This window comes from Diospyros lotus, chromosome 12 (genome assembly GCF_014633365.1).
Source record: "Diospyros lotus cultivar Yz01 chromosome 12, ASM1463336v1, whole genome shotgun sequence".
Taxonomy (NCBI): Eukaryota; Viridiplantae; Streptophyta; class Magnoliopsida; order Ericales; family Ebenaceae; genus Diospyros; species Diospyros lotus.
In genome coordinates, this window is record NC_068349.1 from 10,684,277 (window position 1) to 10,710,225 (window position 25,949).

General features: G+C 38.0%; 2 protein-coding genes across 2 annotated transcripts; both read right to left on the reverse strand.

The window, feature by feature from the left end:
* Positions 1-3,056: 3,056 nt before the first annotated feature.
* Positions 3,057-3,488, reverse strand: LOC127787490 (uncharacterized). Its single transcript, XM_052315549.1, has one exon. It carries the CDS (start codon positions 3,486-3,488, stop codon positions 3,057-3,059), a length of 432 nt encoding a protein of 143 aa, XP_052171509.1.
* Positions 3,489-24,134: 20,646 nt separating this feature from the next.
* On the reverse strand, positions 24,135-25,829 carry LOC127787062 (uncharacterized). The gene is made up of 2 exons (XM_052314913.1): positions 25,399-25,829; positions 24,135-25,115 (listed from the first exon to the last, which is right to left on the reverse strand). The coding sequence occupies exons 1-2, from the start codon at positions 25,825-25,827 to the stop codon at positions 24,465-24,467; spliced, it is 1,080 nt and encodes a 359-aa protein (XP_052170873.1). The 5' UTR covers positions 25,828-25,829; the 3' UTR covers positions 24,135-24,464.
* Positions 25,830-25,949: the final 120 nt, after the last annotated feature.

The following is a 25,949-nucleotide window of genomic DNA, read 5'->3' on the forward strand; positions in this document are numbered from 1 at the left end:
CCCCTCATCGGCATAACCCGAAGAAAAACATGATCACCCACCTCAAACTCCAAATCCCAGCGTCGTCTGTCAGCGTAACTCTTCTGACGATCCTGAGCTGCCTTCATCCTAGCCCGAATCAACTGGATCTTCTCTGACGTCTGCTCTACCAACTCCGGTCCAATCAATGCTCGCTCCCCAATCTCAGTCCAACAAAGCGGTGATCTACATGGTCGCCCGTACAACGCCTCAAATGGTGCCATCCCAATACTGGCCTGGAAGCTATTATTGTAGGCAAACTCCACTAGCGACAAATGATCATCCCAGCTCCCATAGAAATCTAGTACACAGGCACGGAGCATGTCCTCCAAAGTCCGTATGGTCCGCTCCGACTGCCTGTCAGTCTGAGGATGGAAGGCTTTACTGAAAGTCAACTGGGTCCCCATAGCACTCTGCAACGCCTCCCAAAATCGTGAGGTAAATCGGGGATCCCTGTCTGACACAATACTAGCTAGTACTCCATGCAGTCTCACCACCTCATCAATGTATAACGTGGCCAGTCGATGAATAGGATAGGTCTTCTTGATAGGTAAGAAGTGCGCTGATTTAGTCAACCGATCGATAATCACCCATATCGAGTCGAATCCCCGACTAGATCGTGGCAATCCTGAGACGAAATCCATAGCTATACGCTCCCACTTCCACTACAGCACAGATAAAAGTCGTAACAATCCTGCGGGCCTCTGGTGCTCAGCTTTGACTTGCTGGCACATTAAACATCGGGATACAAACTCTGCTACGTTCCTCTTCATGCCGCTCCACCAATATTGACGTCGTAAGCCCTGATACATCTTCGTCGCCCCAGGGTGGATAGTATAGGGAGAACGATGAGCTTCCTCTAGGATTCTCTGCCTGATATCACTGTCACTGGGCACACAAATCCGCCCACGGAACAATAGCAAACCATCGTCCCTCTGGCTGTACCCCAATAGACCAAATCTCTCCATATCAGCCATGATCCCGCCAAGCTCCTCATCTTGTCGCTGTCGATTGAGAATCTGATCCTCAAGATCTGAATGGATACTCATGGCAGCACAATAGAGTGTAGGATTATCTGATGCCACTGCGATAGTAAGATCACTCATCTGCTCCAATAAGAACCACTCCTGCACCATCATAGCTGCAGCTGATGCTCCACGATGACTCAATGCATCTACAACCACATTGGCTTTACCTGGATGATAGAGGATCTCGCAATCATAATATTTAAGCAGCTCTAACCAACGGCGTTGTCTCATATTGAGTTCCTTCTGAGAGAAGAGGCACTTAAGACTCTTGTGATCAGTGTAAATCTGGACTCTCTCACCATAAAGATAATGCCTCCAAATCTTCAAGGCAAACACTACGGCCGCTAACTCCAGATCATGTGTAGGGTAATTCTCTTCGTGCCTCTTCAATTGTCTGGATGCATAAGCATTCACTCGGTCGTCCTGCATCAAAACACATCCCAACCCTACATACGAGGCATCACTATATACAATAAATAACTCACCACTACTGGGTATCGTCAGTATAGGCGCCGAAGTCAAACACCGCTTCAACTCCTGGAAGGACCTCTCGCAAGACTTGTCCCAAATAAAGCTGACGCCTTTCCTTATCAACTTCGTCATGGGTGATGCAAGTCGTGCGAAGCCTTCTATGAACCGTCGATAATACCTGGCAAGGCCAAGAAAACTCCGAATCTCGGTCACTGTCATCAGTCTCGGCCAATCCATCATGGCTCTAGTCTTCTCTAGATCTACTAAAATACCCTCACCTGAGACCACGTGTCCCAAGAATACAACTCGGGTATCCCAAAACTCACATTTAGAAAACTTGGCATACAACTGCTCATCTCTGAGCTTCTGCAAAACCACGCTCAGATGTGCCTCGTGTATCTCAGGGCTCGGTGAGTAAATTAGGACGTCGTCAATGAAAACTATGACATAAGAATCCAAATATTCTTTGAATACCCTATTCATCAAATCCATAAATACTGCAGGTGCATTGGTCAGCCCAAATGGCATGACCACAAATTCATAATGGCCGTAACGCGTGCAAAATGCGGTCTTCGCAATATCCTCATCTCTGACTCGCACCTGATGATAACCTGACCGCAAATCTATCTTGGAAAACATCGATGCACCACGCAACTGATCCAGTAAATCATCCACACGGGGTAGAGGGTACTTATTTTTAATTGTTACCTGATTAAGCTGTCGGTAGTCTATACACAGCCGCATAGACCCGTCTTTCTTACGCACAAATAATATTGGAGCCCCCCATGGCGATGTGCTCGGTCGAATAAACCCCCTCTCCAAAAGATCTTGCAATTGCACCTTGAGTTCTTTTAATTCATTGGCAGCCATACGATAAGGAGTTTTGGAAATGGGCTGTGTACCTGGCATCAGATCGACTGCAAAATCAATCTCCCGGTGCGGTGGTAGTCCCGGCAACTCATCTGGGAACACATCTGGAAAGTCTCGCACCACAGGATAGGCAGCCAACTCCTTCTTCTCCCCAGCTATCACAGTCACAAATGCAAAATAGGCTTCACACCCACGTCGTATAAGCCTCTCGGCGTGCATAACCGATATCATCGGCGTAGTCACCATAGGCTTCACACCTCGGTATGTAACAATTGGTCTCCCCGGGTGCTCAAATGAAATCACCTTCCGACGACAATCAACTCGAGCATAGTGCCGCGAGAGCCAATCCATACCCAACAGCAAATCAAAATCCTGGATCGCCAACACAATAAGATCCCCCAAGAATACCTGGTCGTGGATCCCTATCTCGCAATCCCTAACCATCTCACTCCCCAACAATACCGTCCATCCCGGGGTCGAAACAGATAAATCATATGGTAAGGGAGTACACGGGATCAGGATCTTATGCAACAAATGAAGTGCTATAAAAGAGTAGGTAGAACTTGTATTAAATAAGGCACGTGCATCGTGACCATGAAGAGAAAGTATACCTTGTACCGTATCACTGCCCTCAGCTGCCTCGGCGGCTGACACCGCAAATGCCTTCCCCTACATCTGCACTCTCTTTGAGAGCCCTGGGCGCTGTGCTGCTGGTGGGGGTAATGGTGCTCTTAGACTCAGTGCCCTCGGTGTAAACTGTCTCTGCACTAGTCTAGGTCCCACACCTCCCGTCCGTGGCCCTCCAATCTGTGGTGGCTGGGTGCACACGTTCGAACGATGGCCCCTCTGTCCACAGCGAAAACAAATGACATCCTGCCCTGTGGCCGGTGTAGCTGGTGGGGCCGGTGTAGCCGGTCTAGGCGCTTGTGGACAGTCCCTCTTCAAGTGTCCCGGCTGACCACAACAATAACATATATCCCAACGTACATCTCGGCACTGCCCCTGGTGTCTCTGTCCGCACTGCCGGCACTGTGGAAGCCCAAAACTCTTACTACCCGCATCCCACTTTCTCTTCTTACTATTGCTCCCTGCACTCTTCATAACTGACTGGTCCGATCGAGCCTCCAATCAGTCCCTCTCCATTGCGTGGGCCCGCTGTACAGCCATAGGAAAGTGGGTGCCTCGATACCAGCCATGGTATGACGAATCTCTAGTCGTAGCCCCCTCTGGAACTTGCTGACTCTGCGAGACTCAGGGGTCACTAACTCTGGAGCATAACGAGATAACGCCACAAAATCAGTCTCGTACTGTGTGACTGTCTTGCTTCCCTGCTATAAGTCAACAAACTTGAACACCTTCTGCTCTCTAACTCAAGCCGGTATATAAGTCTCATTGAACGTCAAGAACAAACTGTGCCCATGTCGGGCCTCCATCACCATATCGCTGTCTGGTGGTCTCCCACCATCGCTCGGCATCTCCTCGCAACAGAAAGGTCCCCAGTCGAACTTTATGGGCCTCTGCACAGCCTATAGATCGTAAATGCTTCTCCACAGCCAATAACCAATCCTCGGCCTCTGTCGTGTCAGCACCTCCATTAAACTCTGGTGGACGTAGGGCCATAAAGTCTTTAAGTAATGCGGCACCAGAACTGTCCCCTGCTCCCGATGCACCTGAATGTGACGCCTGGGCCGTAGCGGTCCTACCATCATGACTGCGCTCCTGACGTAACTGAGATGCCGCCAGTACGTCTACAGCCCGTAGAAGACCTGCCAATGTCTCCTGCATGTCCGGAGGCCCTGGCTGTCTCTCATCTCCTGTATCTGTCGCCCGTACCTCAGGAGTAGGAACAAGGTGCCCTCTACCTCGCATTGGCGGTCTACCACGACCTCATCCACGGCGTGCGTCCATGAGTCCTACATAACCAAAATTAATTAGAACGCATTTCAAAATTAAGGACATGACCTAATACTCTAACTCTACCTAACAACCTTGGTGTACAGTTATTTTTAAGAATTTTTTATTTTTTTAGAATACAGAATAATTATAATTATAATTATAGTTATTATAATAAAATAGTTACTATTGTTTTAACTATTTTTATTTTTTGACAAAAAATGTCTTCATTAACTATATAATTCTCCAAGCGTAGTTTAGCAGCTGTGCATACGTAAGAATGGTATTATAATTTAAGAATAAAAATAGTTAAGATAATTTTGAATTTTAAAATTATTTTGAAATGTTAATGATTTGCGATCTATCTCCTAAGAGCGCGGGTCCTTGGATAGGAAAACTGTAAGCACCCCCGCCCGGATATCCCGACCACCCGGTCTATCCGAACGAAAGCGCTTACATAGAGGAGAGAGAAATAGATATAAGACAAAATACCCTGACATGCATACATATAAAAATACAACAGCGGAAGCAAAACAATATACATGCACGCCTACAAGTACCCCACTGGAACAGCGGTCACGGAGTATATAAAAATATATACAAACCCTGTGCCAATAAGTAGGAAAAACGAGGGACAACCCGGCACAGTAAAAAAATAAGAGTCAGGACTCCTAACAAAATATTAGAGAAGACGGGGGCAGCAAATTGTACACCCTATCGACACGGCTGGCTGCTAGGCGGCGTGGTCCTCGCCCTCGACTTTAACTTTACCCTTGCCTGGAATGATGGAAAGTAAGGTGAGTCGCAAGACTCAGTAAGTTTATATGAAAAGGAAGGCTGTAAATGAAATAGAAGAGGAGATCATCCCAAATATAAACCCACATGTACACACAAGTCATGTGACGCAACAACGCAATAGTGCCGCATAATAAAACATATACCGGTCCTTGGGGCCCACATAAAACACCTGGCACCCAAGTCCCATACCAACCTGCGGCTGCCCTGAAAGGCAACATAAATCACCACAAACCTGTGCGCACTGTCCCGGGTCGGTACTCCCGTCACCCGTATCTCTGCCGGTACTCCCAACAGCCGAGCCATAGGTTCCCTCGGAACAGTACTCCAGTCCGAGAACTAATAACTACCAGTAACTGTAACCATGCAATGCATATAAAATACAGGCGCAATGAGCACCAACGTGATAAAAGGCGCCCATACATCCAGGCATCAGCCCATGCTCCGCCCACGTAGTAAATCACACGCGATGCATATGCCCGTGCTGGATGCAACCTGACCAATCTAAAATGTCCGTGATCAAGCATAACCAAATCATGATGATCCCATCATGCAGCCCGAACCCATGTGCATACCAAACCATGCAACAAAAATAAAATAATCAGGCATGCTATAATCACATAACGGTAGAGTAGGTCAGTAGTGCCTGACACCGGTCAGCGGTTAGTGACCAGGAGAGACCATCTAACGACCTAAAATAGACCGTATAACAGTCACATCGTCACCGTACAGCTAACCCTTGCCCCCACTGCCTAACCACTCTAGCCAATAAATAACCAAAAATCTAATAATAATACCCGACAGCTAAGAATCTAGCCCCGGGTGAGTACGACATCATTCTCATAGGCTTGGGGGTGATACAAACCCCCGTAGGCAATCAACGAATAATACCTTCGAAACTAGGTTAATAAATTAAATTATTAATCACACCGTTTAAATTTCATAATTTATTAACAGCCAAATCCAATGAAGGGAGGTCAAATAAATTGACATCGAAAGAATAGATAATGAGGGTATAAAGAACTTGCCTTTCCGAAGATAGCCTTAGGCTCAATTTGACCAAACGCGGTCAACGTTATACAAACTGCAATATTTTAGTTATTGACAAAATTAATAAAATTGGGCTTCAAATAAAATTTCAACCGCAGAAAATATTAATTACTGGCTGAGGTACATACCTGGATAATTAAATCAGGGATTAAACGGAGTTTTATCAGAATTTTGGCCCAAAATCTTCCAAATTTTCTTGCTCGCGCTCGCGGTTATTTTCTGAAATTTCTTACTGTTCAATTGCTCGAATTCACGCCCGAAATCGGGCTTAATTGCGGCCAAAAACGAGTGGAGGGAGAGGCGCCACATGGCGGCGCTGGAGCAGCTGCTAGAGGCCACCGCCTCTTAAGGAAACAGCGCTGTTTTGAACTTCAATTGGCTGATTAAAAAATAAGCCAATTTCCAGCCTCGCATGTGCAACTCCCCCCTGCGACTCGAACCCGCATCTGCGCCCGCCTCCACACGCCCGCGTGCCACCTGCCCTGGTTGCATCTTCAATTAAATTAACATCCCACTTTAATTTTAAATGCTAATTGAGGCTGTCTTTATTGATTTCTAGCAACTCACGCCACTTCCCTCTCCAATTCTTCACCTTATTATAATATACTCACTTATCTCATAACTTACACATAGTCCTACTGTAATATCCCAAAAATAATAGGGATAATTATTTAACCAAAATAATAATAATGATAATAATAATATCAATAAAAGATTAAATTAAATTAATTAATTAAATCAATTAATTTGATTAAACGAGTGGCTGTGCGTGTAAGCTTGGAGGCCAAGCTTTGCACAGTACCACTCTCTGAAAAATTAAACAGAGGAGCAGAGAGTGAGAGATAGAGATCAGAGGGAGCTGAGAGTGAGAGGGCTCGGCTGAGGGAGAGAGAGAGGGAGAGACCGAGAGAGGGAGAGAGAGGCGAGGTGTAGAGCGGCCATGGGAGCTGGCCGAGAGCTCGGCCATGGCAGCTGAGCACCCAGCCGCGGCCATGGGTAAGCGAAGCAGCAGGGCGGCGGGCGGATAGGCGCGGTGGCGCGCGGTGATGGCCGGAGGCAGGCCCGGCGACCAGCGGAGGGCCGGATGGCGAAGGCCGGCCGCGGCCATGCGCTGTTGCAGGCTGCCTGGGTGCGTGGGGAAGACGATGAACAGGAGTGGCCGCTGGGAGAAGAACAGAGGAGAGGAAGAAAGGAAGAAGAAGGAGAAGAAGAAAGGAAGAAGAAGAAAAGAAAGAAGAAAGGAAAGAAGAAGAGAAGAAGGAGAAGGAGAAGGCGCTGGAGCAGTGGGCGCGGAAGAGGAAGAAGAAGAAGAAGAAGAAGAAGAAGAAGAAAAAAGGAGAAGAAAATAAAAGAAGAGGAAAAATATGAAAAAATAAAGGGATTTTGGAATTTTTCGGCAGAGGAAGTGATCAGGTACGTGGGTAAAAATTAGTAGAAGTACTACTTGTTTAAATTATAAATTTTACGCGATTAAAATTAATTAATTTGGGTCCCGATTGTGTTATTTGTTAGGAAATGATTTAATTTGCATCGGGAGCTTGAGAGAGGTCGGAATCAGCTAGTTTCAGGCAAGTTCCTAATCATTTCCTCGTATTCTTTAATTCCCGTGAGAAACCCTGTGATTTCTCGTATTTTATACCCTCCCTTCGTCTGTTTCGACTCGTTTATTAATTATAGAATTTGGAGTCGTTTGATTTAAATTTAATTTATTAAGCTGGCTTTATTAGCGTGATTTAATTTAAAATAAATATGAGACTCGTTGAGATATTAATTGTGGTGCGCTTACGAGGGATTTTAGACGGTTAAATTATTTATATTACACGGTAGATTTATTTAATTAAAGCTGCGATTTTATTTATTGCCAGCGAACGTTTTACTTCGCAGCGGGTGCGCAAGAAAAGCAAGGAACGGCCGTGTAAAGGCAAGCTCTTAACCCTCTCTTCCTGATCTTTAATTCCCGTGGAAGACCCCGTGATTTCCTGTACTTTATTCTCTCCCTTACTTTAATTCGGCTCATAACCTTATTTGTTAAATTATTATTCATTTGTTCTAATTTAAATTAAATTCGAGGCTTCTATAATTTTATCCGTTGTGAGCCTACGGGGGTTTGTACCGCCCCCACTCCTTTCGGGAATGATGCTGAACCAGTTTGGGGACTAGGTTCCTAGACGTGAGGGTTTAATTACGATTTTATTGGATTTATTTACAGTTTTTCTCAAATTTATTTATGGTTCGGTTAGAGCTATCGAGCAGTGGGGCAAGGGTCGGTTGTTGGTGACGTTGGGGTAGACTATGGTACGGCCCTGATGTGGACCGTCGGGTGGACACCCCTAGTCACTGGCCGTTGACCGGTGCCGGGCACTGCTGACTAGCTCTACCGGTATGTGATTTACTGCATGATTAGATATCTTGTATTACTGTTCATGATTTGATATGCACATGGGTACGGGATGCATGCTGGGATATTCATTTATTGAGTATGCTTGGACACGAACATTCTAGTTTGGTTAGGTTGCATCCACCGCGAGCATATGCATGGCGTGTGGTTTACTATGTGGGCGGAGCATGGCCTGATGCCTGGATGTATGGGCGCCTTGTATCACGTTGATGCTCACTACGCCATTGCATTTTTATGTGCATTGCATGGATACTGGTAGTATTTAGTTCTCGGACGGGAGTACCGTTCCGAGGGAGCCTATGGCTCGGTTGTCGGGAGTACCGACGGATACAGGTGACGGGAGTACCGGCCTGGGACAGCGCGCGCAGGTTTGTGGAGACATTTGTTGCCTTTCAGGGCAGCGGCAGGTTGGTATGGGACTTGGGTGCCAAGTGTCTTATGTGGGCCCCAAGGACCGGTATGTGCTTTTATTTTGTTATGCTATTGAGCTGTTGTGTTGTAGTGTCTCATGGCTTGTGTGTACCTGGGGGTTTATTTTGGGGAGAGTTTTCTGGTTATACTCAGCCTACAGCCTTTCTTTTCCTTATGCTTGCTGAGTCTCTCGACTCACCTTGCTTTCCATCATTCCAGGTAGTGGCGACGTGGGCCATAGCAAGGGAGTCAGCTTTAACGGCAGAGTCGGTGTGGTGTACAGGCAGTCTCGTCAATCCCTATCCACTCTGATGTCTAAGTAGAATTTGCTCTATTATTTTGTACTGTGCCAGGTGTTTTCTCGAGTCTTGTGTATGTCGGCACAGGAGTTTGTGTTTATTTATTTATCTTGTGACCGCTGTATTAGCGGGGTACCCATAGTGCATGCATGTCTTGAGCTTTGCTTCCGCTGTTCTCATTTTTGTGTATGCATGCCGGGGTGGTCTTTGTCTGGTGTCTCATTCTTTTCTCCTCCCGTAGGCGCTCCCGTTCGGGTAGTCCGGGTGGCTGGGATATCCGGGCGGGGGTGCTTACACCTACAACAACCACTTACTTCATTTACTTTTACTAACTCATTATTCTTATTATTGTTAATATTATTAATCTTATTATTATTATTATTATTAATATCAACCACATTTTAATCTTTACATTAATTAACACATTAAACTACTAATTAAATTAGACTACGATTCACGGGTCATTACAAAAACCTTATTTTTAAATAAAGTGTATTCATTGCAACTTATTTATAGTATTATTGTAGATTATGTTAAGCCCAAAATAATATTATTAGTTAATGATAAATATATTTTGTTTTCAAATGTTTTATTAATAAATAAAATTATTGTCTAAAAAATTACTCAAAAAGCAGGATGAATTGGGTTTTTAAAACTTTAAATTTATCTTAATTTTTTTGTGATATAATCCAAATTATAGTGTATTTGCAAAATATATAAGATGATGAAATTAGAATAAGAGAGAAGCATAAATAATACACAATACATATAGAGGTTTAATTTAAGAGTCCATTACATCTCTTCTCAAGATTATGTTTGAGCGTTTTACTATGTGAATAAAGAATTTTAGGGGTTGTTCTATTCATTTTTTATTTTTAAATTTTGTGTATTTGAATGTCTGTTTTGAAATTGTTAAGAATATGTTCTTTTTGTCTGTAATTTTTTTCATATTTTAAAAAATTTGAATGTGTTTGTAATGAAAATAGCCAAAATGATTTTTTGTTGTTTTTAGTTTCTTTACAACAAATTTTCTTATTTTTGAAAATATATTTTTAATAATATAAAAATAAATATTTTTTTATTATTTAAAAAAGTTAAAAACTGAAAACGAACCGAAGAATACGATCTTAGTTTTTAGTAGGAGTTAAAATCTTTACAACCCCTTACGAATGCAAAAATACGAGTACAAATTAGCTGCACAACCTGTAACATCCTAAAATTTGAAAATAAATAATAATTATTCAAATTGGTGTTTGAGGACATTATTGAATATTTGAGAATTTAAGAGGAAGTATTTATTTATGTGGTTTGAGGAAAATAAGGAATTAAAGGTAATTAATTAAATTATTTGGTTGATAATTATTAACTATTGTATTTGTGGTGATAATTGAATAGTTGTGGGTTAAAAGGAAATATTAATTTATTTGGGTATTTGGAGAATTAAGAAAAATGTTTATTTATGTAATTTTGAGGAAATAGGAAATTTAGATATTTAATTAAACTAATTGTGAGTATTTATGAAAATAGTAGAATAAATTAATTTATTGAATTCCTGAAAATTTGGGTATATGTGGGATTCTCAAAAAGTTTCGGGGTGTTAGTGTAATTAAATGTGGGGTGCAAGTGAAGTTTTCCAAAGTGTTGGGGCGCTGGTGCAAATCTCGAAAGTTGGTTGAGAGACCCTTAAATTTAATTAAGAACACTTAATGTATGAAGGAGGCAGCCAGCCCAACTGGTCGCACGCGCTGGGAAGGAAAAATTGGGGCTAGGCGGTGGCACCAGCTGGCTGTCATGCGGTAGCTTCTGGTGGCCCAATTCTTTGGCTTTTTAAAAGCCAATTTCAGCGAAGTTTCGCCTGAAATTTAGAAATGAACAGAAAGGAAGATAGGAAGAAGAAGAACAATGCGCACATGGGCCATTTTGAGGAAAAATTCAAGATTAAACTTGGTTTAAATGGATTTTAATCAGCCAGGTAAGTAAAGAAATGTGTATAAATCATTTCTGTACTGTTGGAATTTCGTTTTGGGTCCAATTTTATTAATTTTGGGAGTTTATGTGAATTTACAGCGTATATTATTTTAGTGGTGTTTAAGCATGGAAACGCTGTAATCAGCTTAAACGAGGCAAGCTCCCTCTACTCTCGCGATCTCTTTCCATTTTGTGAACCCCTCGTCTTCCCTCAATTTGTTTCGGTTTCGCGTATTAATTATACGGAACAAGGATTTTATTAGTGTGATTTAATTTAAAATAAATATGAGTTTCATTGGGGTTTTAATTGTGGTGCGCCTACATGGGATTTTAGACGGCTAAATTATTTATATTACACGGTAAATTTATTTAAATTAAAGCTATGATTTTATTAATTGTTAGGAAACCTTTTACTTTGCAATGGGAGCACAAAAGAGGCAGAAATCAGTCGATTACAGGCAAGCTTCTGACCTTCTCCTCATGATCTTTAATTCCCGTGAAAAATCCTGTGATTTCCTGTATTTTATCCTCTCCCTTACTCTAATTCGGCGCCTAGTATTAATTATTGAATTATTATTCATTTGTTTTAATTTAAATTAAATTCGGACTTCTAGAATTTAATTGTTGAAAGCTTACGGCGGTTTGTACCGCCCCCATTCCTTTCAGAATGATGCCGAACCTAGCTTGGGGACTAGGTTCCTAGACGTGCGGGATTATTTATGGTTTTCTCAGGTTTATTTATGATTCAGATAGAGCTATCGAGCAGTAGGTAGGGGTCAGCTGTTTGGTGACGTTGGGGTAGACTATTGTACGGCTCTGATATGGACAGTCAGGTGGACACTCCTAGTCACTGACCGTTTACCAGTGCCGGACACTGCTGGTTAGCTCTATCAGTATGTGATATATTGCACAGTTTGATATGTTGTATTACCGTTCATGGTTTGATATGTACATGGGTACGGGTTGCATATGGGGATATTCATTTACTGAGTATGCTTGGATACGAACATTCTAGCGTGGTTAGGTTGCATGCAGCACGGGCATATGCATCGCATGTGGTTTACTATGTGGTCGAAGCATGGCCTGATGCCTGGATGTATGGGCGCCAGTGTATCACGTTGATACTTACTATGCCATTGCATTTTTATGTGCATTGCATGGCTACTGGTAGTTATCAGTTCTCGAATGAGATGACCGTTCCGAGGGAGCCTATGGCTCGGGTGTCGGGAGTAGGGCTGGCAATTTTGAACACGACCCGATTACACGACATGACACGACACGGAGTTAAGCGGGTTAGGGTTGGGGTTAATCAGGTTCGGGTCATAAACGGGTCAACCCGTTTATGACACGATTATTTTTGTGTTTTAGGCGGGTCAACCCATCTAATCCGTTTAGACACGAAATGACACGTTTAATTAAACGTGTTAACGAGTTGACCTGAACACGTTAACATGATTATATACGAAATGACACGTTTAATTAAAAGGGTTAGTGGGTTGATCTAAACATGTTAACACGATTATACATGAAATAACACGTTTAACATGTGACACAACAAACCCGTTTAAATTAAACAGGTTAAACATGTTAACAGGTGACACGACACAACACGTTTAGTTAAATAGGTTAAACGGGTCGTGTTACACGTTTAATAAACGTGTCGTGTTCGGGTTTAAGAAATTTGACATGATTATTAAACGGGTCGTGTTCGGGTTAGCTTGATACGTGTTATACGTGTGTTTTGACACGACACGATTACGACCCGCCAACACAAATTACCACCCCTAATTGGGAGTACCGAAACGGACACACGGGTGACGGGAGCACCGACCCGAGACAGCGCGAGCAGGTTTGTTAGAGATTTATGTTGCCTCTCTGGGCAGCGGCAGGTTGGTATGGGACTTGGGTGCTGCGTGTCTTATGTGGGCCCCAAGAACCGGTATGTGCTTTCATTATACTATACTATTGTGTGGTAGCGTCTCATGGCTTGTGTGTGCTTGAGGGGTTGGTGTTTTGGGGGAGAGCTTATTGGTTTTATACAGCCTTCAGTTTTTCTTTCCTTATGCTTGCTAAGTCTCTCGACTTACTTTGCTTTCCATCATTCCAGGTAGTGGCAGCGTGGGCCATGGCAAGGGAGTCATTTTTTAGCGGTAGAGTCGGTATGGTGTATAGGTAGTCTCGTCAATCATTGTCAACTCTGATGTCTGAGTATGATTTACTCTATTATTTTGTACTGTGCCAGGTCTTTCCTCGAGTCTCGTGTATGTCAGCACAGGAGTTTGTGTTTATTTATTTATCATGTGACCACTGTGCTAGTAGGGTACTCGTAGTGCATGCATGTGTTTAGCTTTACTTCTGCTATTCTTATTTTTGTGTATGCATGCCAGGGTGGTTCCTGTATTGTATTTCACTCTTTTCTCTTCCCGTAGGCGCTCCCGTTTGGGTAGTTCTGGTGGTTGGGATATCCGGTCGGGGATGCTTACACAACCCCTTATATTACTGGCAACTAAATATAGCTAATTTACATAATTTTTTTAGATTACGCTCTATCACTAGCGCCCTCACCAACCAACAACTTACACAATTTCGGACAATAGTAAAAACACAAAGACAACAATAAGTGTACATATATAGCCAACTAGCTCTAGCAACTTGAATGTATTTCTTTCTTTATTTGAAAGTTTCAAAGTTTGTATATTTCTTCAATGATACCCTCCAACTTTTGTTTAAACACTTCAGATTTGAAAGTTTTGACTATTATTAATGATAATCAATAAAAAGAAAAGGTACAAGTTTGGAAAAATAGCATGCAATAAGAATTAATGCAAAAAAAAAAAGTTGACTTTTTAACTAATTGAGAAGAGTAATGTTAGGAGTAATGATTAATGACGGTGTTATGAATCATATGTCGCATTCTCATTAGAAGAAATAATAGATAAAAAAGATAATAACACATGATTTTCTTATCATTTTTTAATAAAAAGTGTTACATAATTAATGATATGTTATCAATCATGACTCCTAACATTATTCAATTAAGAAACTCTTATTTGACTACAAAAATTTATATAGAAACACAAAAGAGATATATAATTAATAATTTTTAAAGAATAAAAATATATGAATTGTGGTATGACTCTTAAGAAATGGTTATTTAACCCAAGATAGATAAAAATGGGATGAAACATTTGAAGTATCTTGACAAACATTAGTCGACTAAATCTAAAGTATAGATTGATTGAAAATAATGATTAGATTGACTAGAAGAGAGTTTTGATAAAGTAAGGTCTCAATTTCGGTCTATTAAAATGATCTAATAAGTTAGTCAAATCTACTATTTCACCTTAATTGACTAAAGAGACATTATCAATCAATATTTAACTTAAAAAAGCAAGTTTCAATTGTGTTTAATTTAGGTCGATTCAAATGACTACTTGAATGGATCGAAGTTTCCTTTAGATCACAAAAAAAAAATATTTATACAAACATTTTTATTATTATCAGAATATATTCTATATAAATTATACCCTTAAGTTTTAACAAAAATTATATCAAAGCATCTCGTCTAAAAAAAATGGATTTTTTCGTATGTTTTATAACATAATATATTTGTTTTCTCATTTCAATTTTAAATTTGTTATTAAAACTCCCACGATTTTTGTAATATTAGTTAAAAAGTCTCAAATTTAAAATATTTGCAATTGTGTTAAAATGATGGGTTGTTTTTGCAATTAGTTTCTAATTCAAATTCAGATTTGCTCGTAAATTACTATTTTCACATTTTTTGGATTGTGTTAGGGATTAAATTTTTATTTTTATTTTAAATTTATTATAATACATTAAAAATAAATATATATAAAATTTTAAAATAAAAAATGAAAAAAAAAACATTTTTGAAAACGACCAAAATGAGTGTTAATTTAATATCAAATTTTGGTGTGCTGAAACTATTTTATCACATTTTTTAGACAAAATGAATTATTTAAATTAAGAAATAAAGAGGTAGCATAATTATTTGCAATTAAAATGAAGAGCTTTTTGAAAATTTAAAAGTATAATAATAATGGGGTTATAATACAAAAATAAGGTGCTTGCTAAACTAGAATAGATTAGCGGGAAGATAATTAACTAATTTTTCACAATATATGTCAATTTATATTTTTAATTAATTAAATTATACAAGGCAACAGTTAAAGTGCAATAAATATATTTTGTTTTTAATTTCAAAATTATTATTATTACAAATATAACGTATTTAGTATCAACTAATAAATACATGTTACATGAAAATAAGGTGCATTTACTACATATTAATCCTTGAATATATCGTGTTTTTAATATGGAAACACCTTTATTGCAACGGCTCCTAAAATTTGAATTGCAAGGGCTCCTAAACTTTCAAACGGTTGATGATGTTTTTGAAATTTAAGGATATTAAATGAAAAATAGATACGGTATGAAATAAAAATAAAAAATAATATTTTTTTAAGGTAAGAAATAGAAACATATGAAAAATATACGAGGTTTTTGTAAAATAATTATTTAATTAAATAAAAACATAAATTTCATTATCCATTCAAATAAATATAAACACAAATTGCTCATGTCTCTAATGTGGCGGTGAATTAGAAATGTGTTTCTAAATCAAAAATGTATTTATAAATGGTCTTAAAATATTTTTTAAATTATAAAATAGTTCGAAAACATTTTTTTTTTATATTTCTTAACATTTTGAGATAAAAAACGTTTCAAAAACACCAAAATAATATTATTTTGTTGTTTCGATGCATTAAATGATGTTTCTACTTGGGTTTTCGACTCGATGTTATGCCAGGTATAGACTTTTATTAGAATTCCTTTAAGTAACTATTACATCACTTAATGGTCTCTAGAATATTAAGCTCAGGGACCTTCAAGCAATTCTTCTAGCAATTGATGTTGCCCTAAAGTAATAATTTTAAGGCTAAATTGATTATATTTTTAAATTTTAGATATCTCTTGAATTTATATTTTGTCAATTTTATTTTATTTTTTTTAAATTAATCACAATATTCTCGCTAACTATGTTAAATAAATTAACTATAAAAAGTTTTGACTCGTTGGCACGACACTTCTTTAAGTTTTATTTTTGCAAAATAAATACTTAAATTTTCTCCAAATAGCCATGCGCCCCTTTGCAAGAAACCACGATGGTTAAACTAATAAATGAAGTTTATGTTACCCTTAACCTCTGTTTAATTAAGTTAAATTTGATATAAAATAAATAATAAAATTCAAAAACATTGACTTTAGTTTGTTAAAATCTATAGCCAATAGCTGGCCTTATTCTTCTTCTTTCCCTCTTTCTACGTTTGGTGAAACCCATTAATCCATCAAGTTTTGGCTCAGCACTTCACTTAATAGGATTTGTTCATAACTAAAATAAAAAATAAAAACACAGGCCAAAGTATCACACGCTCAAATTCAATGAAGAGAATGAGTAAATCTAAACAGTAGAGAGTTAGTTATTTTTTATATATCTAGATAAAAATAAGATTATAAATAAAATAAAAATTATACAAGAGTTAATTTAGTGTATATATCCTTATTCAGAGTACCCATTTTTCACTCTCTTGGGGCATGGGCCTGTGTGATTGAAACAACTCAACCACCTATGTTAAAATATCAGCTCAATGATGAAATTATTTTCATCAAACAACATAACTTAAAGTAGAATTTTGTATTCATACCGTATAATTAACTAATAGAAAAGAAGAGGCATTGAAAAACAAAATATTAATAAAAAGAGGTTTACAAATTGAGATTAATTATATACATTGAGTTTTTTATGCACGTTTGAAGGTAATTGAGATTCGAGGCAATTGAAATGTGTATGTTTTATTTGGGTTAATCCTAGTCTCGACTTAATAAGGAAGGTACATTTTGTCTTGGTCTATCGATTTGAATGATGGATTTTCTAAACTAATTTGACTTAAGATTGAATTACCTAATTAGATTAGAATTTTTTTTTTCTAAATTAAGGAATAAAATCATGATCATGAGTTATCTCATACCATCTAACTATTTATCTTAAAAAGATGATTTTAAGAGATAAACCTCAACTTCTCAAAAATGTCTAGAATACCTCAGTGGGCATTATCTAGCATAGAGATCTGACTATAAGTGAAATATTATTTTTAAATTATTATAAATAGAGAAGAGTATCTTAAGATAAATAGTAATTATTTTATTTATGATATTAAACTTTTCTTATTTTTCTCTATATATTAAGATTTAAATATTAAAGTCTCTAAATCATAGGTAAAGTGATGGACGAGTAATACACTGAAATTAGTATTACTAGATCACGAGTTTAATATTTACCCTAAACAAGAGTCAAAGACTCGCCTGTAATTTATCCTCATTTGCTAAAATCGAGAACAAGAGTAACAAGAGATCACGCAAGAATGATAATCTCAAATTTTAAATATTAGAATATATTTTTTAACTAATTTGGAATCAATTTCACGGTCTTATTTTGTAATTTAATTTATCAAATATAGTAATCCAAAATTATGATTTTTTACGATCTAATGTGTTTCTTTCTTTATAAATAATAAATGATCGCATTTATGTATCATCAAACTTATATAAAAAACACGAGAGAGGAACCACCTGCAATTTTATATTATTTTATTGTACTTGATTTGATGTTGAGCGTTACGTTCATTTCACTCTGACTTGTTGATGCATGGACCCATGATGCATTTAATGTCAGCATAAAAAGGTCCACATTAAATGAAAGGAAAATTCTATCACTAGCCCATCAAATTACTCTTCACTGTCCATTTAAAAGTAAATTTTCACTTTTACCCTTTATAATCTATCATAATTATTCTTTACAATCCTTAATTTTCAAATACGCCCTCTTTTCACAGCCACACCATTTCCTACAGCCACAACAATCGGTTGCCATAGTGGCGGCCACAATTCGACCACCTCCATCGTGGCCTTTGTCAACCACGATGGTGGCGGCATCACAGCCGCCACCATGGCTAATGAAGGCCGCATTGCTACCATTGTCGTTGAGGTGGGTGGAAGAGTTGAAGACACTCGAACGACGAGGTTCGAGGGTTTGAGAAACCCCTGAACCTTACTGTTCAGGGTTTGAGAACCCCCGAATAGCGAAGTTCGAGGGAAACCTTGACCCCCTCGTAGTTCTGGGTTTCTTGAACCCGGGTTGGAGAAACCCAAACTAGGGATTTAATAATTTATTTTTTTTTATTTTTTTTTAGTTTTGGACCTTTTAAATTTTTAATAAATTTAATATAAATTTTTATACTTTTTTTTGTAAAAAATATCATTGATTTCATATTCTTGTCACACATATATATTGTTATTTTTTATATTAATTATATTTTTACACTTCACTTTTTAACAAATTCAATTGTTGTTAATTTTATTATAAACAATTTTATTTGTCATCTTTTCTTTTTCATGCATTTAGACATTTAATATAACATTCTCATAGCAATTAAATTAATTTTGTAATAGATTATTAATATTTTTAAAATTACTGATATGGTACATTCATTTATAGGTTTGGCACGTACTCGAGGGGAGGAGTAGATGGAGCTCGTCCATCTTCATCTTGTTAGTGTCCAACATCTTCCACAAAGAGGAGAAGGGTAGAGGATTATGATGGTCATTCTGTAACTAATACATCCATCCCAGAGTCAGTGACACACATTTCTAAGCAGTCAGATACTTTGGACTCATCATGTCCTAATGCTCCGAAGCAGCCATCTATTAGTGCTCCACATCATCTGCTAGGAGATGATATTACTGAACCATTTTGGGAGGCCCTGAAAATGTATCAATTTTAAAGAGTTTTAAAAATCATGTTATTGTTAGCATATGGGCTGGAGAGGTAAGTTTCATTAAAAAATAGATTATGAAAATTATTTTATATTTAAATTAGTTATTATAATTTTATTAATTATTTTATTATTTTTTATAACATGAAAGAGGTGTATTGAAGTGTAATAGCCATGGACAAAGAATTCTAGATTGGCCATTGGCCATTGGCAAATCAGCAACATATTCGTGATGTTGTCGTAAGATCTTGATTGTCACAATTGATAGAATGCACGTATCGGTTTGCGAATCTTACAGTCGTGTCAGCTTTTTTAGAGAGATGGCAGCCAGAGGCTAACACAATTCATCTACCATTTGGTGAGATGATAGTCACGCTAGATGACGTTGCTACTATTCTGAAGATACCAGTTGCTGGCAGCCCTATATTAGTCCCTTATTTGACAGGTAATGAAACTCATGAATTATTATGTCGTTTACTTGGGGTTTCAGTAGTAAAAGTAGCAGAACATATAGCGAAGACTCGAGGATCGTATGTTAAGTTAGATTGGCTAAGAATAACATTTATGAACGTACTAGATTCATGTTCGGATGAAGAGATCTACAATGTCAATAGAGCATATTTGTTATTTTTATTAAGTTGTACATTATTTGTTGATAAGAGTGGTACCATGATTTTAGTTTCATATCTTGCATTGTTGGAAGACTTAAGTGTATCTGTTACATATGCATGGGGGGTTGCTTGTTTGGCATATTTATATAGGCAGCTGGGTATCACGAGTAGAAGAGATGTCAAGGGAATCTGTGGATATTTGACATTACTTGAGGTAATCATTTAAATTTCATTATTATATGCATATATTTGACATCTTTTAATATATCTTAATAATTATTCACATTAAATGTACACAGACTTGGATATACGAATATTTTTCATTAACTAGAAGTAAACATAACTTAGCACATACTGATGAGTTGCTTAGGGCTCACTGTTGGCTTCTTGTTCGTGAGTATGATTCTTTGCAATCTTTGTGAGAGCAACTTGATGATTTAACTGAAGATCAAGTAGTTTATTCGCATATCATATTTTGTAACTTAATATAGTTTGTCATTGAAATTCTGAAACACGTGCAGGTTATATAGACACCATATTGGAGGCATCATGCACAACACCCACTACATGAGATTGTGTTCTTCTCCAGATGTCTTAAGTGTGGAAGCGTGATTGAGCCATATCATCCGGAGAGGGTTCTACGACAATTTGGGTATGTGTAGAATATACCTCCACCCCATTATCCCATGTTGAAGCCAAGCGGGGTACAACTATGACAACATATAAGGCAAATTATGATTTTATCAATGATAGTTGGACTCGCTGAGATTTTCACTTATTGCCAGCACACCGACGGGGTGGACGTGCCCGAGTGTCATGAGAGTACAGTGAAGACTAGGCGTGGTATCAGCGCATTACGCATTGAGTCATACAAAACCTTGCAAATAGATCCAGATTTGATAGAGGTGATCAAGATAGTCATCATGATTGATGTGGTAAGATTAATTTTGTAAATGTAGTTTTTTTAAATATATTATGTTTAAGTTTTCATATTTAAAATAATTGTGTCTTATAGCGCATCAGGGCAACACTGTCTCCTCTTAGGCACGTAATATCATGTGGATCCACTCAGGAGGTAGATGCGTGGAGACGAGCATGTCTTCAGGTATATGGTAATAACTTCTATGTCTAATTTCTATCAAATAACTTCTTACATTTGGCGAACACATTTTTTGATATATGCCACCTACACAACAAGGTGCTCATGGTTGGAAACACTTTCTGTATTGCATTCATTAATCCCAAATCTTTGTCGATTACAATTACTCTTGGAAACGTATTATCCTCATATTCATGATCCATAAATGCGAAAGTAATAAAAAAAGTTAGCTCAGTTGACGTCACACCAACGATCTCTAGCAGTGGATACTTATATCTATTAGTTTTGTATGTACAGTCCATTATTAGCACATGGAGAAATGTTTTAAATAACTCTATAGCCATCGGATGAGTTCAAAATAAGTACGTGATACAATCTGATATAATCTATCACTTCTATGCCACTCCACATAATTACAATCTTTCAATTTTTTCATCAATTATTGTATTTGTGATCGACCACCTTTATCCACGACTCTATATCTTTACTGTGTATTATATATAGTTTTGATGGTACTCACATTTTTTCATCTTCTGCCTTTAAGGTCATTAAAATATTTTTAGACTTCACAAGATTGTTAGATATTGTTATCATAATTTCTTTATCTTTCTCTGTAAGTCAGCCAGCATATGAATGACCCTTAAATTGAGTTGCTGGTAAATGATTATGCAATTCACATACAACCTTCAACATCTAGTGTTCATTTGAAAATTGAATACCAAGTAACTCAAATGGACAACCACACTTTTTAGAACCTGTTGTCCTACGTTTTGTATTTCCTATTGCCTCATCTCATTTTTTTGATGATTTATACTTTCCACTCCAAGACGAACTCTAGATTTTCTTCGTGTACCCCCAGATTCAGAACTCTTTGTAACAATAACCATTCCATTCAATAAGTGCTTCCCTATTACTGAAAATCTCATTACTAACAAAAGTTTGACTAGCATCAAACGACACAATATTCTCATTCTCTAAATTTTGATGATCAAATCCCTATTATCAAAACAGAAATAAGATATATAAATTAAAAAATTAAAAATAACAAGATATAAATAAAACATAAATAAAATATATAAATTAAAAATAACAAGATATAAATAAATAGAATGAAAAATATAAATTTAAAAATAATACGAGACAGAATGGAATCGCGGGTTGGGAACCCGGGAACCACCGACCCAATCCCTTCCAATCGAGGAACCCGAGTGTTCCGACCCACCAACCTGACCCTCATAATCGGGGGAACCCTCGGGTTCCCCGATCGCTTACAGTTGGGGAACCCGAGCTTCCCTGACCTCTACCAGTTGGGGAAACTGGGGTTTCCCGACTAGGAAGGGTTGGGGGACCCTTTGGTCTTTGATTGCAAGTAGTTGGGGTTGGGTTTCCCTACTCCAATCCACTGTATAATCCGTTTGAGTCTAATCATTTTGATTCTCAACATTTTCTAGCGAAGTAGTTAATAGCATGGAGGAATTCAAAATTACAAATAAAATGACTTACCAGAACATTGATGTGTTGTTGTTGCCGTTCATTGTTGTCCACGAGCTGCTACTCATTGTCCACAAGCTATTGCTCATTGTCATATTCTCCATAATCTTTTTCATAAAATTCTTCTCATCTCATCAATTTTTGAGGATAATTACCCATTGTATATATAGAAAAGTAGAAGAACATGACTAAAACTAGCATAAATAAGATAATGAAATTCAATGCAAGTGATTAGAGATTGGGCTGCAAAGAGTAAATAAGGAGAAAAAGTAGTTGAGAGAAAAAGTGGTTGGGTAAGGATAATAAAGGCCTTTTTAATGGAGGGTAGATGAGGAAATTGCTCTTGTGGGCTGCCATAGAATTTCCCTAAATGAAACCTTGCACGCTAATAATTTATTTTCAATTATTATATATACAATAATAATTGTTTCTATTGTCTTTATGAGGAATATGTGATTCAATAATAATTTAAATCTTAAGTATAATGGTTGGCTTACAAAATGTAAAACATATTTATAAAATATATATATATATAAGTCTTATATTGTTTAAACCATGGTTTAGCCATAAGTCAGTAAGACTTGTGTCTAGATGCCAAAAAGAAAGCCCAAAATCACTTATCAATTAAAATATATTTTTTATTTTTTGAGATATAAAATTATTAATTTTTATTGTATTTATTTTGTTATTCTATTTAGAGGAGAAGGTCTCCAACTCCTCAAGTTTCTTGATCATTTTTCAATGTTAATAGTGAATAGCAAGACGTTATTTAGATGAGGAGGCCTTGAACTCTCTAACTCTATGTATTATTTTTTAATGTTAGATAATGAATAATGAAGTGTAAACTAATAATGTAACAGAAAAAAAAAGATAAGAAATAACGTTATTTTAAGAGGATAATTCGATAAAATAATTATTTAAATAACAAAAATTTTATTTGAGAAATCTGCATTAATTTGGATATTAAAAAAAATAAAATAAATCTATGACTTTTTAATTTATAAAATCTGACTATCGACTCTATACATTTTTTACTTATTCAACTCTTAAGTATTTTTCTCTTGTTTATATTGTCAATTGAAAACGATTTACTTTCTAAACTTGAATATAAAAATTTAATTAATGATTTTGTATATCAAAATGTAAGGAAAGTAGAAATTAAATAATTTTTAATATTTATTTATATTATTAAAAAACCAACAAAATAACTCTCACTTAATACCACAAATATTCTTAAACCCGCATTGCAAGTCACAATCTTATGGGTCTGGTCTCACTTACAAAATGGTTTGCTTTTGTTTGAAATTTCTTTACACCGCAGTGTATGATTTGATTTGAAAAATGTTTTAAACCAAACTAAATCAAACGGAACTTCACACACGTTGAATTAAGCATGAGTTTAGCTTCAAAAGGACTTCCATTCCACGGGAAAGGGCAAAGTTGTTCACTTTTTCATGTGACATAATTCTCTTTTATGCCTCCCGATGAGTTGTCGCTTTCCAACGCACGTTTCTTGGTCAACGGACGATTACAAAAATGACACCTCAAGAGAGTTGTTGTCATTTTGCAACCCTATATCTCATCTTCACTGGAGTGATTAATTTTTAATCTAAAGTGTCATTTTGACAATTATAAAAATGACATCTTATATATCACTTCTCATTGAAGATGCTCTAAAAGGTGAATTAAGGGAGATAGCTTTGGATTTACTGCAGAGACAACTCTTGATAGACGGGAATGGATCAGTATCAAACGTACGTGAATGAAGGGAGAGTTGTGTGAAATGAATATATAATAAAAAGGTCACTCTCCTTAGACATAAAAACCCCTTTTTAATATGAAAGTGTAAGAACAAATCAACGAAAAGGCTAAAAAAACATATTTTTGCTCTTAATTTAGGGTTATAAATACATGATTTTGGCCAATCAACAAACAAGTCTCTCCTCCTCACGCGCATCAAACTGACAGCTCTCGTTGGCATGCACAAGATTGAGAAGCTACCCAATTTTTATTTGCCATGCTTCCAACACAAGTTTCCTATTCAATTGTGTATTTTCTCAAGGGAGTGAGCAATCTGAAAGCAACATTCATTTGATCATTCATCACTTTCACAGCACAACACCCGTCCTTAAGGACCCTAACACAAAACACACTGCGAGCAATAACAGAAGCAGCACATTCAAGTAATTAATTAGAGACGAACACATCAATTCCTTGAAATCTCACTCTCTTCTGGAATTGTGACAACTACTTTCATCTCCCAAACACTACTCTCGCCGGGAGATGGGATGAGAATCACCAGTCCCTCCCCGCTCACAGAGTTGATCCAGTACGAAACTCCAACAGGCTTGTTCCCCCGGACAAAACCGACTTCGCCGGCCCCTAAATCATCCCAGTTACCAGGATTGAGTCCGCCAACGATGTCTAATGGCTTCTGCATCAGCCCTTCCCCCGAAAGACTCTCGACCTTTACCTCTCTGGAGGTTGCTTTCACAATCACATAGAATTTCGAATCCGTTTTCAGACCAAGCTTGCTTTCCGCCTCTGCAACGCATAGCAGTGACAGTGATTTTGCAGTGTCATCGCCGAGATTCAATCTTCTTCCCTGGGCCGTAAAGATCACGGATTTGCCGCGGCCTTTGGCCGCGTTTAAGCCAACTGTGTTCGCCGGCGAAGAGCGATTTGGCTTGAGCTTGGGAAGGTAAAATACAGGCAGTTTGGCCCCTTCAGTTCCCGACATCATTTCGCCGTGAATCTCAGCCCATTTTCTAAGGAAGCAGATGATGGTCAAGGGGTCCACCAAAACTGGGCTGCAGCTTACCCCAATTGAGTATCCGCCACACTCAAAGTTCGTCACCTGCAAATCGCGTAATACCAACACATCAGTTCTTAATTTTGTATGAATTCTAGTTTGCTAATCAATTAAAGTTGACAATTTAACTTGATTCTAACCCCACCCTGATTAGAGAAAAATCAATAATTGTTGATCTGAGTTTGGGGCGAGAATATATATATGAGATTCCCAGACGGGAATGATATTTAAATCTTACATATCCTGTCCTACACAATGCCATGCATCCTCATAATTAATGGCATTCTCTTTTATATGACTGTTAGATCCATCATTTTTTCCGCTTTACCTGAATATAGAGTAGTGGAGAGAAGTCAGGATTTTGCTCATCAATGTCCTTCCAAGCCACAAGCTCAACCTCAGCCTCTTCCCTTCCCGGAAAATCCAGAAACTCCACCATTGTTTTCGACGTCCGAGCCTCGACCAGTCTGACGCCACTGTCGTTCGAGACAATCTCGTGGCCATCGTCGCTCCGCCGCAGCCTGCCAGCGAGGATGGGGAAGTCCTGCAACGCTCTCCCCATGGACTCCTTGGCCCAGCCCGCCAGCAGCCAGCCGGAATCCTCATCGGACGCCTTCTTGTAGTACAAAACCAAGTGAAACCGCAGCCGGAAAATGCCCGAGCCGACGCCGTCCGCCGCGGACACTCGGCATGTCAGGCGCGGATCGGTCGCCCTTGCTGCCGGCACCGACTGCACGGACTCGATGAGCACCGCCATATCTTGAGTAGTTTACAATTTACAGAGAAGAGGCTCATCAAAGTCTGCCTTTTATACCCAAATCTATCTCCATTTCTCAAAAATGACAGCCAGATTGGCCACAGCCAATGAATTCAAAGCGG